This window comes from Schistocerca cancellata, unplaced genomic scaffold (assembly GCF_023864275.1).
Source record: "Schistocerca cancellata isolate TAMUIC-IGC-003103 unplaced genomic scaffold, iqSchCanc2.1 HiC_scaffold_1168, whole genome shotgun sequence".
Lineage (NCBI taxonomy): Eukaryota > Metazoa > Arthropoda > Insecta > Orthoptera > Acrididae > Schistocerca > Schistocerca cancellata.
The window spans coordinates 753,908-766,815 of NW_026047167.1; the positions used below are offsets into that span (position 1 = coordinate 753,908).

At 39.1% G+C, this 12,908-nt stretch overlaps 1 protein-coding gene across 1 annotated transcript in view; it reads right to left on the reverse strand.

Moving 5' to 3' along the window:
* Window positions 1-512: 512 nt before the first annotated feature.
* Window positions 513-12,908, reverse strand: part of LOC126160950 (uncharacterized) — a 55,200-nt gene continuing 42,804 nt past the window's right edge. The window contains exon 3 of the mRNA XM_049916943.1: window positions 513-537. Within this exon, the coding sequence (XP_049772900.1) occupies window positions 513-537 (25 nt within the window). The remainder of the gene's footprint in view (window positions 538-12,908) is intronic.

A 12,908-nucleotide genomic window follows, 5' to 3' on the forward strand; every position in this document is an offset into this window, starting at 1 on the left:
ACCTAAAGGTATCCTTAATTATTTATCATGCTAACGTGCAGAACAAGTGGCATTCGTCATTGCCAAGGTTCAATCTTGCTTTTAACACTGCTCAGCATGAGGCTACTTGCGCGACCCTCACCTTCCTCATGCTTCCTTATCCAATTAATACTCCCCTATCCAATCTGTGGAATATCGAGGTGTAAGCAAACTACATTACATAGAATGATGCATACAATGAATTTAAGTTCAGTGTAGAAGTTGAAACAAATTTAAGTATCCATTAATCGACATATAGTCCTTCCTAATTTATCTAAATATCTCATTTTACTGATTGCAAAACCATTGAAGATCATAATGACCTAAAAACCTTATTATTACACTTGTACTATGAAAATAAAAGAAGATGTACAATATAAGAACCTCCTTGATCAAAAAGCCAGTCAGTGTTTTAGAACTCAGAGAAATTCTCTAAAATTTATTCTTTGGCTCCTAAAATACTGTTAGTGTGTAGTTTAATAATACACAAAATCTCAGTCTCTTGTAGTAAGTTCATACCTACACATTTACCAATTTTGTGTATTAATTTCAAGCTATTTTCCTTATTACCTATAGTGTGTCCACAGGATTTTAGATGTGCTCCTAAGGTAGAGGAAGTGGAATGAGTGGAATGATCATGAAATCATGTGACAGTGTAGTGGGCGGTGCTGGGATCACTCATGAAAAAATTACTGTAGTAGTTGGTGTTAGTGCTGCATCCTTTTTAGATTGAAGTCAGCTGATAGGTATACATGCTTAAAGGAAGAACCTCTAAGGGCTCACCCTCAGATGACATCATGTATCCCAGTAGAGAAGGAATTAGCATACCTCATCAAAATATAAGAGGTATTAGAGATAAAGGTAGTGAACTGCTTATAGATGCTGACTCTGAAATTATTGGTATATCGGAACACCACTTAAATAATTTGACAATTCAGAGGCTTCCTTTACCAGGACACAGATTAGCTCGCTGTTTTTCAAGGAGTTCCTTGTGGGGTGGAGGAGTGGCTATGTACGCAAAAACATTATTCCATTTGAGTCCACAGACGTATCACGGCACTGCACCGAACAGATATTTGAATGTTGTGCAGGGGCCGTTGAATTTAGTGAAACTAAACTCCTAATTGTTGTTGTTTATAGGTCCCCTAACTCTGACTTCAGAGCATTTCTGCTCAAGGGAGAGAGGGTTCTTGATACACTTTGTAGGAAGTACCAGAAATTAGTTACATGTGGTGACTTCAGTACAAATTTTGTATATAATGGTGTAAGAAAAAGAATGTTGGTAGATCTCCTAAATTCATATGATCTGTTTTAGACTGTGTTTTTTTTTCAACTAGGGTACAGTGGAACAGTAGCACAGCCATAGACAGCATTTTAATTCATTCTTCATTCCTAGATGGGCATTCTGTTAGCAAAAGGGTGAATGGCCTCTCAGACAATGATGCACAAATTTTAACACTAAAGGCTTTTATACTCAAATAAATGTCACGTGTAGGAAAGTTAATCCAACAGCAATAGAGAGTTTTTCAACCTTGTCAAGGAACAAGGGTGACAGATTGATTATAGTGCCTATAACATAGATGATAAATGTAATTTTTTCCTTCACACATTTCTCATGCTCTCTGAGAGTTGCTTTCCATTAGAACATTCTAAATGGGGCACTAGCAGTAATAGGCAGCCTGGGTACCTGACTAGTGCGATAAGGATATCATGTAGAACAAAATGGGAATTATATCAGAATGGTGGAAGTAGTCATGATCAAGGTACTGTAGCCCATTAAAAACAATATTGTAAGATGCTTAAAAATGTTATTAGAAGACAAAGAGTATGTGGTATGCAAATAGAATTGCTAATTCATAGGATAAATTTAAAACCATATGGCTAGTTGTGAAGGAAGTGTCTGGTCAGCAGCTCGAAGTCAACGATATAAAGTCAGTTCGTAGTCAAAATAATCCTGTTACTGTTAAATTAGATACATGCACAGTATTTAACAATTACTTCCTGAGCATTGCTGGTGAATTACATAAAAATTTAGTTTCTACAGGGAGTCATATAGCTCTCTTGGCAAATGCCTTTCCGAGATTGATGTCTGAAATACTCGTTTGTGATATTGACAAGGGTGAGATTGAGTCAATGATTAAATCACTGAAGGCTAAGGACTCTCATGGATATGACGGAGTGCCTATCAGAATATGAAAGTACTGTGCTGCACATGTTAGCCCTTTATTTAGCCATATTTGTAATTTTTCCTTTAGGAATGGTCAGTTTCCTGAACGGTTAAAGTAGTCAGTAGTAAAGCTGCTTTATAAAAAGGAAGAAAGGCATGGTGTAGACTATTTTAGAGCTATTTCTGTGCCATCAGTGTTTGCTAAAATTAGTGAAAAGGCTGTGTATGTAAGGATAATTGATCATCTTGTATCACACGATTTTCTATCAAATCTGCAGTTCGGCTTTAGAAGTCGTTTAACAACTGAAAATTCTATATTCTCTTTTTTCTGTAAGGTACTGGATGGGTTACACAAAAGGTTTCGGACGTTAGGCATATTTTTTGATTTAAGTAATGCATTTGATTGTGTTGATCACAAAATATTGCTCCAGAAGTTGGACAATTACGGAATACAGGGAGTAGCCAACAATTGGTTCACCTCTTACTTTAGCAACAGACAGCAAAAGATCATTATTCACAATGTTGAGAATGGCTGCGATGTGGTGTCTGAGTGGGGTACATTCAAATGGGTGGTGCCCCAGGGATCAGTGTGTAACGCCAGAAATGCATATCCTCCTATTTCCATCTATTGTACTATTATTTTTTTTCCTTGCTTTGTTACCTCAAGATATGACATTTCTGTCTCTTTGTATATTGTAATTGTTTTACTGTTTGTATATATATATTTATACATTTATGTCGATGTATAGTTGGTTGTTTTGTAAATATTATTTGTATTTCACGCTGGGTCTTACCTAGGGAAAACTGCTATCGAACGATTACATCGATAGGTCGTGTGAAGAATCAAAGTGTGTAGGATCTTTGGTAGTGTGAACTCTGCCGCGTGGAGCGCGGGCTGAGAGGGAAGGAGTCCGGCGGGGGTAGCGAGTGGAGCAGGTGTGTTGTGTGACGCTCCCGCGAGTTGCCGCGCTTTCGGGGTTTGGCAGCATGTAATTGCGCTCGACTTGCGATGATAGTTTCTGATATGGTGTCGCGGACGGGAAACATTAACTAGCGCACATCAAGAGCCCGTTTCGTCTGGTGACCGTGTCGAGAAGAAGGCGCGCCAACATCCAGCTTCTGCAACAGCGACGGCCGACAATGAGTGACTGTCGCCACCTCCTCGATCGACGGCTTCAAACCTTCAATCAACCATCAAGGAAGACTGGAAGCAAGTAAAGTTTTAGAACTGTATGGCAGACCTCAGCTTTCCAAACTGTACCATTTTCGTAACTATAACAACAGCAACTTAGCATGAACCTTTGTTGCTCATTGTCCCAATTGCATTACCAAGCAGGGTCCCTTCCTTTCCCGAAATGAACCCGAGTGTCGTTGAAATTTAAACGCCAGCACTAAAGTAATATAGCTAATTCTATTTCACTGCTTTAATTTCAAAGTTCAGTTAGCTGGCTACAATATTCAGATTACACAAGCACAAATTAAGAGTGCGAGTTTTGTTATCGTATTTTAGCTTACCTGTGACTGCAGCTCAGCTTGGTACGTACTAAATTTTACTATTGTTAATTGTTCAGAATCATTTAATTCAAGTTCAAAGTTAAATCTCTTATTTCCAAATTGCGTAGATTCAAGTAGTTTTTTTGAAATGATTGTTGAGGTAGTCCAAGACTAACCGAATTTTACTGAATTTCGATGTGCTTCAGAAAGAAAGCTCACTATTAACTTCAGTCACTAAATTAACTTTCGATTTTCCGGTTTTATTAATTCTTTGCTAAATTAAGTCAGGGTGTAGCGAAATTTATTACTTCTGACAAACTTTCAGTTTTCACACTACACGTGTCAACCTTCAGTTGCCACGCTTCTAGTGCTAATTATATGTGTAATAACCTTTCTTTTTCAGTAACTATAGTAATTGTCCTTAGGACTGGCGACCGTGATTTCCCCCAAATCTCAAATACCTAAATACCGCTAGTTAATTGTTAACGTAACAGCTGCACATTTACTTTCTTCATTAACTTTACCCCTTTTCAAAATTAATTTCCACCAGTTTCATTAGCACATTTCCTTTCATTTAGATGTAACCCTTTCCTCCCTCTTTACCGACAGCTTAACTTCGGTGACGATTGCTTTTCCAAAACTCCCATTAGGTACACGCGGTTTCATCTTTCACTGTCATTAAGGTCGGTAAGTGAGGGGGAGGTTACAAGTGTTGGGGCCACTCCTGTTCCTTATTTATATAAATGATATGCCTCCTAGTATTATAGGTAACTCTAAAATATTTCTATTTGCTGATGACACTAGCTTGATAGTAAAGGATGTTGTGTCCAACATTGGCTCGGTTTCAAATAGTGCAGTTCATGACATAAGTTCATGGCTTGTAGAAAATAAACTAACGCTAAATCACAGTAACTCAGATTTTACAGTTTCTAACACACAATTCAACAAAACATGACGTTTTCATTTCACAGAATGAGCATACGATTAGTAAAACTGAACTGTTGACATTGTCATGGAAAGCCCATGTTCAGGAACTTGTTCAAAGACTTGATGCTGCAATTTTTACTATTCGAATGGTATATGAAGTGAGTGTTCGTTCGAGAAGAAAATTAGTCTACTTTGCTTATTGCGCATGGTATTGTATTTTGGGGTTTTTCTTTCCATCCTCAATGGATATTTTGGGCTCAGAAACGGGCGCATCACGCAATAGGTGGTGTAAGTTCACGAACCTCTTGTCGACCCCTGTTCATGAGTCTGGGTATTCTGACATTGATTATCAATATAATCTCATTCCCAAGAAAAAGCAGCTTTCACTCAATTAATACTCTGTAGAAATCAAACCAGCATTTTGATCGGACTTCCTTAGCTCTTCTGCAGAAAAGTGTGCACTATACTGCCGCATCCATTTCCAGTAAGCTACCACTCGAATTCGAAAATCTTAGCAGTAATCCACGCGCTTTCAAAACGAAACTAAAGTTTCCTCATGACTTATTCCTTCTATTCTATCGAAGAGTTCCTCGAAAAATTAAGGTTATTCTTTTTGTATTGTTGATTATGTAGTAATTTCATGTACTGACACATTCCATGACCTTGGAGATTTGCTCCTCAATTTGGTCCTTCGGAACTTGACGTGTAAATAAAAAATGAATAAATAAGTAAAAATAAAATTTCATTCGCGAATATATGTATTGTGACAGCGCAGTTAAAATGCCTATCTGCTTAAAGAGGTATCCAAACGACATTCATGGGTAAACACATCGCTTTTTTGCAGTCAGCACTTTCTTTTTAAGTGATGAATTTCCACAGAACATTGTAGTGTAAGACATTATTGAGTGAAAATATGCAAAATATGTCAGGAGGTTGATATGTTGGTGTCCAAAATTAGCAATTATATGAAGAGTGAAAGTAGCTGAAATCAAGTTCTCCTCAACATGTACACCGAAAAATACAGAATATTTCGCTCTATTTTCTCACTCATGTTCATACGCTACATCAGTTGGTATGATTCTAATCGCTGTACGGGACTGAATGTCGTGTGTTTTTCCAAAATTCAGGGAAAGTCCATTTTCAGAGAACCACCTTAAAATCCTCTGAAAAATACAATTTACCAACTCTTGCGTTGCTTTCTTTCTAATGGGATTTATTATGACACTAGTATCGTGTACAGACGTACCAGATTTGCTTATTGGTTGTTAACTGGAAGGTCATTCACATGTACAAGAAATAAGGGTGGACACGAAATTGAAAACTGTGTGACTCCATCTATGATTTTTTTTCCCGCTACTCACTAAAATTTTCTAGCTTTCCGACATTGTCTGAACTATTCAGCACAACTTTTGCATTCTGTTTCTTAAATATAATTCAGATCAGCTGTGCATAAAGCCAGTAATTCCAGAAAACGAGTTTTTCTAAGGGAGTAACATGATCTATACAATCAAATGCCTTGGAAAGAAATACCACCTGGCGATATATTATTATTTAAGGTTTGTAATGTATGATGAGGGAATGTATAAATAGGCAACCCTCCTGGATTCGAAAGTGTAACATGCTAAGTAAATTGTTTCCAGTTTAGTGTGCGAGTACTCTTGAGTACACTAGTTTTTCGAAAATTTTGCAAAAACGATGTCAGTAACGAAATTTGATGATAATTCTTTAAGTCTGTCTTATCACCTTTCTTATGAAGAGGTTTAACATTTGCATGTTCTAATTTGCCTGTGTGTGTATGTGTGTGTGTGTGTGTGTGTGTGTGTGTGTGAGTGTATCTTGTGGACGCCTTTATCAGCGTCCTTAGACTCATTAAAACAAGCGAATGTGGATAACATCTCTAAACCTGTTGCACACAGTGAGGAGGAAGTCTACAAAAGGACGCTCGTGCGCTCACTTCCACCTCACTCGCACTGAGCCACATAATCACCCTATCTCACATGGTTGAAGACAACTGAGAAAAGGTGGAGGGTGCTACACCTGGTAATGAAACAGATGTAAAACCATATAAGAGCCTATAGAAAAAGTGAAATGTAACTGACTGATTACTTACAAAAACACATAGCTGAGACAGTCACCCTGTTAACACATTAAAAACGTCTCCCTAAACTTTTCGGAATCGAGTAGGACACACTACAAAACCTTAAAGGCCACATCAAATTTGGTTGAACGTCACTTAATATAAAGGGCGTATCTGCCGGCAAATCTGCCGTTGCCCTCTTGTCCGAAAATACAACACAGTCTAGTAAAATGTGGCGCACAGAGATGAGAACAGCACAAGCACCACACGTTGTGCTGAAGGGGGAGGGGGGGGCCTCTCGCCAGAGAATGAATCCTTTCGTCCGAGTCGGAGGCCTGTGGCGTACGTGGAGACCAGTCAGGAGAACGTCATCCCATCTTCGTGGGCGACAAGGATAACACCGTGGCCGCGTTGTGGACTGCGCTAGACGCAGTTTATTATCGATCACTTCCAGCCACTCTTACTCCCATTCACACATGACACTGTACCACGATAACGAGGTGACAGCATGCAGGGGTATAGTACACTAAAGTAAGTGAGAATCACTACACAATCCCTTGGCTGCTACATCTACATCTACATGATACTCCGCAAGCGGAGTGGTGTGTGGCGGAGAGTACTTTTTGTACCACTAGCTGAGCCCTCCAACCCTTCCACTCGCGAAGAGCGCGTGGGAAGAATGATTGTCGGTAGACCTCTGCATTGACTCTAATTTCTCGAATTTTCTCTTCGAGGTCATTACGCGAGACGTATGTGGGAGGAGGTAATATGTTGTCCGACTCTTCCCAGGAAGTGCTCTATGGAAATGTCAATAGTAAATCTCTCCGAGATGTACAATACCTCTCTTGTAACGTCTGCCAGTGGAGTTTGTTGAGCATCTCCGTAACGCCCCTGTGCGAATTAAAAGATACCGTGAAGTAACATGTCACTTTTAGTTGGATCTTACCTTCCCTTCTACCAGTCCTATCCTGTAGCGATCTCTTATAGATGAACAATCATCAAGAAACGGTCGAACATGTGCCTTATAAGCCACTTCCTTCGTGGATGAGTTACATTTCTTTAAGATTCTTTCTATGAAACTGAATATGGCAGCTGCATTTCCCACGATTTATTTTATGTGGTCATTCCATCTAAGGTCGTCCTGGATAGTTACTCCTAGGCATTTTACGGCAGATACTGTTTCCATGGTCCCATGGTACCCAGCAAAAAGACACTTTATTCGTTTTCTCTTATAAAGATTGTTACGTTGGGTCGCAGCAAGGAATGCATGGTTTTTGCAGACTTTCAGTTTCATACCTAATGCAGAATGTGGTCTGTAAGGAGAACGTAGCAGAAAGGTGTTGCATATGTTGAAGCGATCTCACGTAGGAAGTGCGCCCTCTGTTTAGTGTTAATGTTTGTGTGCCTGCGACTGTGTATGTATACATTCTAATCTTTTCCGAATCTTGACAATTTTTGCCTCTTTGTGAATTTTCTTTGTTTCATTACTATATGTCCGTTGGAAAGCATTCACATGGGTTAATATTAGAGTTTGTTAGCCCTCCGCCATTACCCTTTGTCTATTCAAATGTGTCCCGTGTAAAATGTTAATTGTTCGCGGCTGCGTGGTTTAATGTTGCTAAAATTTGACCACGGTACGTTGAAACTGTGTCTCCGCCAACGACATGGGCACACGAGTTAACTGTGAAGCTTACTTTCCTGTGGCCCCCTGCCTCTGCCCTAGAGTTTACTTATTGCTCTGATTTTGGAATATTGAACATATCCTGTGCGGATTATTCAATTGTATTTTTAGTTTGTGATTTCATGTTAAGCGTATAAGCGTGTATGTGTGGTACTCGTTGAGGCCGTTTCTCCAAACCGAGGTTCAGTTTTGAATGTAACCGTGATATTCAGATTTACTCTTTTATCTAATCATTTCTCAACACGGCGGAAGAAACCTGCTAGCTTCGTTGCATGTTGGTGTTGGTGCCGTCCTTGATGTTTTCTGAGTGAATGTGGGTCTCAATGCGAGTATTAAGCCTTTCCCGACTCCCTCTAATAACGACTGCGATTCTACATTAAGAGATTCTGTTGTGAATTGTGTAGCGTTTCACAAGCAGTTGTTCGTAGTCACCAGGCAACAGCAGTTATATAGATGTCTTATATCAATGTCTTAAGAAATAAATAATTTTGTTTCAAGTCTTATCCACTGTACCGATGTTACGTCTCCTTTACCTACGCCATTGACCTTGTAGCTTCCTTGTTAGCCCATCCATACGTTTTCCATGCGCACAGGTCCAATAATTAGTGTTCCCTTTTTACTTACAACAAATTCTTTAGAATAGATCTTGTTTTCAGGAGTGTTGCTGCAAGCTGCTCTTGTTATTTATTTATTTTATTTATTGTTCCGTGGGACCAAATTAAGGAGAAGTCTCCATGGTAATGGAACGAGTCAATACATGAAATTATAACACGATATTAGAAACACATAAAATGAAATATTCAGGTGACAAATCGTAAATTTAAACAAAGAAAATCAACACTGTAACACTGGAATTTGCTTAATTTTTTAGCTCTTCCAGGAGCTCCTCGACAGAATAGAAGGAGTGAGCCATGAGGAAACTCTTCAGTTTAGACTTAAAAGAGTTTGGGCTTCTGCTAAGATTTTTGAGTTCTTGTGGTAGCTTATTGAAAATGGATGCAGCAGAATACTGCATTCCTTTCTGCACAAGAGTCAAGCAAGTGCATGCCACATGCAGATTGGATTTTTGCCTAGTATTAACCGAGTGAAAGCTGCCAACTCTTGGGAATAGGCTAATATTGCTAACAACAAACGACATTAAAGAAAATATATACTGTGAGGGCAATGTCAGAATTCCCAGACTATTGAATAGGGGTCGACAAGAGGTTCTCGAACTTACACCACATATAGCTCGAACAGCCCGTTTTTGAGCCAAAAATACCCTTTTTGAATCAGAAGAATTACCCCAAAAAATAATACCATACGACATAAGCGTATGAAAATATGCGAAGTAGACTACTTTTCGTGTTGAAATGTCACTTATTTCAGATACTGTTCTAATGGTCTAATGGTAAATAAAGCAGCATTTAGTTTCCGAACAAGATCCCGAACATGGGCTTTCCACAACAGCTTACTATCTATCCGAACGCCTAGGAACTTGAACTGTTCCTTCTCGCTTATAATATGCCCATTCTGTCTGATCAAAATATCGGTTCTTGTTGAATTGTGAGTTAGAAACTTCAAAAACTGAGTCTTACTGTGATTTAGCATCAAATTATTTTCCACAAGCCACAAACTTATTTCATGAATTGCATTATTTGATACTGTTCAATATTACACACAAGATCCTTCACTATAAAAATGGTGTCATCAGCAAACAGAAATATTTTTGAATCACCTGTAATACTAGAAGGCATATCATTTATATAAATAAGAAACAGCAGTGGCCCCAGCACCGACCCTTGGGGAACGCCCCACTTAACAGTGCCCCATTGGGACTGAACATCACTACCACTCTCAATATTGCGGAGAATTACCTTCTGCTTTCTGTTCTTAAAGTTAGAGGCGAACCAATTGTGAGCTACTACCCTTACTCCATAATGGTCCAACTTCTGCAGTAATATTTTGTGGTCAATACAGTCAAAAGCCTTCGTTAAATCAAAGAAAACACCTTGCGTTCGCAACCTTTTATTTAATCCGTCCAAAACCTCACAGAGAAAAGAGAGTATAGCATTTTCAGTTGTTAAACCATTTCTAAAACCAAACTGAACATTTGACAGCAAATTATGTGAATTTAAATGCTTGTGTATACAACCTTCTCGATAACTTTAGCAAACACTGATGGCATAGAAATAGGTCTGTAATTGACAACATTATCCCTGTCTCTCTTTTTATAAAGTGGCTTCATTACCGAGTACTTTAATCGGTCAGGAAACCGCCCACTCCTAAAGGAAAAGTTACAGATATGGCTAAGTACTGGGCTAACATACATAGAACAATACTTCAGTATTCTGCTAGATACCCCGTCATATCCATGAGAGTTCTTGGTCTTTAGTGATTTAATTATTAACTCAATCTCCCTCTTGTCAGTATCATGGAGGAGCATTTCAGGTAACAGTCTCGGAACACTTTTTTCTAAGAGCGCTATATGATTCCCTGTTGGGACTAGGTTTCTATTTAGTTCACCTGCTATATTCAGAAAGTGATTATTAAATACTGTACATATATGCTACTTATCAGTAACACGGACATTCCCACTATGCACTGATTCTATATCCTCGACCTGTCTCTGCAGACCAGCCACTTCCTTTACGACTGACCATATGGTTTCAATTTTATCCTGAGACTTAGCTATTCTATCTGCATACCACATACTTTTTGCCTTCCTAATAACATTTTTAAGCACCTTACAATACTGTTTGTAATGGGCTGCTGCATTTAGATTTTGACTGTTTCTAACGTTTTGATATAATTGCCACTTTGTTCTAAAAGATATTCTTATCCCTCTAGTCAGCCACCCAGGCTGCCTGCTTGTGCTAGTACCCTGTTTTGAACGTTCTAACGGAAAGCAACTTTCAAAGAACACGAGAAAAGTATTGAAAAAAGCATTATATTTATCGTCTACTGTATCAGCACTATAAACATTTTGTCACTCTTGTTCCTTGATAAGGTTTACAAAGGTCTCTACAGCAACTGGATCAGCTTTACTAAACAGCTGATGACTATATTTAAAACGTGTTGCAGCACAAAAATCTTTTAGAGTTAAAATTTGTGCATCATGATCTGAAAGGCCATTCACCTTTTTGCTAACAGAATGCCCTTCTAGTAATGAGGAATGAACAAAAATGTTGTCTATGGTTGTTCTACTGTTCCCTTGCACTCTCGTTGGAAAGAATACGGTTTGCATAATATTATATGAATTAAGGAGGTCTACCAGCATCCTCTTCCTTGCACAAACACTTATACAATTAATATTGAAGTCACCACAAATAATTAACTTTTTGTATTTCCTATAAAGTGAACCAAGAACGTCCTCTAGCTTTAGCAAAAATGTTGTGAAATTGGAGTCTGGGGATCTATAAACAACAACAGTTAGAAGTTTAGCTCCGTTAAATTTAACCACACCTGCACAACATTCAAACTCCTTTTCAGTGCAGTACTTTGAAACATCAATTGACTCAAATGGGATGCCGTTTTTCACATACATGGCTACTCCCCCACACCGCAAAGAGCTCCTCGAAAAGCTGCCAGCCAACCTGTATCCTGGTAAAGGAAGCCTCTGAATTATCTCCTTATTTAAGAAACATTCAGATATACCAATAATTTCAGAGTCAACATCTATAAGCAGTTCACTAACTTTATCTCTAATACTTTGTATATTTTGATGAAATATACTAATTCCCTCATTACTCGGATACCTAAGCTTTGTCAAAAGTGGTTCCTTTGTTAGAGAGACTTCCCTTAAGCAGGAATACCTATTAGCTGACTTCAATCTAAAAAAGGTGCAGCTCTAACACCCACTACTGCAGGAATTTTCCCATGAGTGATCCCACCAACCCCACCTATGCTATCACCTACAAGCTTTGCCAACCTCCCCTTCCCATACCTGTTGAGATGCAGGCCATGTCTAGTGAAACCCGTCCTGCTGATAGACTCCACCGACACCACTGAAATGTGACCCATGCTTTCTGTCATCAGCGCACCCCCAAGTCTCATGTTATTACGCCTGACGGCTGTATCAAGATGAGGCCGGTCTTGACGCTGAAACAGTTCCACGAAATGCACATTCATGTTGCCAGTCTGAGTGTCTATCTTTTCCAGGTCACCATCTATGTCATACTCCCCATCCCTATCAATACTATTACCAGCCCCACCCACAATCACTACCTGATCCTCTTTAGTAAAATCCCTACATAACCCCCCTATGTTAACAGTCACCTGAGCCAATCCTGCATTAGGCTTCACAATGCTGGTGACCTGGTACTCACTCCTCAGCACTTACTGCAACTGCTGGCCTACACCTCTGCCATGGGAACTACCTAACAGCAGAACCTTCTTCTTCCTCTTCGACTTTGCAACTGTTCTAGCCACCGTAACTACTGAGGTCTGCTGCGTACTTCCTACATCTACAGCTACTAGAGATTCCAGTTGGTCATATCTATTGTAAACACCAATAGTAAAACTATCTGAAAATCTTCTTCTCCTAGCAGATCTCTTGCCAACAG